The sequence below is a fragment of the Moschus berezovskii genome, chromosome 4 (assembly GCF_049115385.1).
Source record: "Moschus berezovskii isolate FMDL1 chromosome 4, NW_MosBer_1.0, whole genome shotgun sequence".
In the NCBI taxonomy this organism is placed as follows: domain Eukaryota; kingdom Metazoa; phylum Chordata; class Mammalia; order Artiodactyla; family Moschidae; genus Moschus; species Moschus berezovskii.
Window position 1 is genome coordinate 113,626,166 of NC_142463.1, and position 1,851 is coordinate 113,628,016.

At 43.3% G+C, this 1,851-nt stretch overlaps 1 protein-coding gene across 1 annotated transcript; it reads right to left on the minus strand.

Moving 5' to 3' along the window:
- Positions 1-897: 897 nt before the first annotated feature.
- On the minus strand, positions 898-1,851 carry OR6P1 (olfactory receptor family 6 subfamily P member 1). Its single transcript, XM_055403183.2, has one exon. It carries the CDS (start codon positions 1,849-1,851, stop codon positions 898-900), a length of 954 nt encoding a protein of 317 aa, XP_055259158.2.

Sequence of the window (1,851 nt, forward strand, 5' to 3'; positions counted from 1 at the left end):
CTTCCTTCTTTGACTTGCAGTGGGTAGAAGACTTGTAGAGATAAGGAGTATGCATTAGGTGGCATTAGTTTCAGTTTTTGGGGTTTAATTATACTTTTGTGATTCTCACAGAATTAGGATCTGAGAATTTGAATCCTCAAAACTGCTACAACAATTTCTACATGATTTTGTCTTGACATACGCATCAGCAAGTCCCTTTTACTACCTATTTTTCTCACTTGCAAAATAATAGTCTTCATCTAGAGTAAATAATCTCAAACTGGCTGTGAAATAAGAGTTCTTAAGAAGTTTAAAATTACACATGTCAGGGTTGCAAACAAGGCATGTGTGCTAAGTCACTTCAGTTGTGTTCAGCTCTTTGCTACCCCATGGACTGTAGCACACCAGGCTCATCTGGCCATTGGATTTTCAAGGCAAGAACACTGCAGTGGGTTGCCATGCTCACCTCCAGAGGATTTTACCTACCCAGGGATCAAATCCCTGTCTCTTATGTCTCCTGCATTGGCAGGTGGGTTCTTTACCACTAGGCAAACAATGCATACTCTATCAGATTCTCCATAGATTTTTCTGGGAATATGCATTTTAACAACTCCCCAGAGATTCTTATATAACCATTTCAATCCTGCTTTGGAAATTCTTGTATAAGATCAACGATTCACAATTTTTTGTTTGTATCAAGAAGTTTCCTGACGCTATTTAAAGAAGCAGTGTGCTAACTGATATTTTGTTACCTGGACAATCCCATGGACAGGGGAGCCTGGTAGGCTGCAGTCCATGGGGGTCACACAGAGTCGGACACGACTGAAGCGACTTCGCAGCAGCAGCAAGTCTATTTTATGATTCTTTGATACGTCACTATTAAGATACTGTTCCATTTTTGTCAGGTTTTATTGTACATCAATCTGGGATATCTCTGAAATAAGGGCACCTATCCAGCACTGTCTTTCTGAGGGCATCCTTTACTTCCTTGTTCCTCAGGCAGTAAATGGCTGGATTGACAAATGGTACAATGACAGTATAGAGCACAGAGATGACCTTGTTGTGGTTGAAGGTGTACATAGCCCGAGGCCGTGCATAGGTAAAGAGAGTGGAGGAGTAGTAAATAACAACCACTACCAGGTGAGAGGCACACGTGGAAAAGGCTTTATGACGTCCCTGGGCAGTAGGAATCTTCAGGATAGTGGCAATTATGGCAGCATATGATGAAACCACAGCCAATAGAGGGAGCAGAATCATCACCAGGGCCAAGAGGAAATCTACTAGTTCTGCTTGTTCCTTGTTAGAGCAGGTGAGGTTAAGTAGTGGAGAGATATCACAGAAAAAGTGGTTGATGATATTGGATCCACAGTATGACATTCTGGAAATGAAAAGAAGCTTCATCATGGAGCTGAAGAAGCCACTACCCCAAGAGGAAGCAGCAAGGCGAGTGGCCATACTGAAGGGCATGAGACTAGGATAATGGAGAGGTTCACAGATGGCCAGGTAGCGGTCATAGGCCATGACTGCCAACAGGACACATTCGGTGCAGGCTAAGGCAATGAAGAAATAGAGTTGGGTCATACAACCTACATAAGAGACTCTATGCTCCTGGGTAAGAAATGCCCCCAAGAGTCGGGGAACAGTGACGTTGATATACCATAGCTCCAGGAAGGAAAGATGGCCAAGGAAAAAGTACATTGGGCGATGAAGGCTTGGAGTGAGCCAGACGGTGAAAACAATGAATGCATTCTCCAACAATGTCAACAAAAAAATCACAAGGAAGAGTGAAAAGAGGAGCAGCTGAAGGGGTGGGGAGGTAGGGAAGTCCACCAAAACAAACTCTACTATGTGGTCTCCACTCAAATTTCTCAT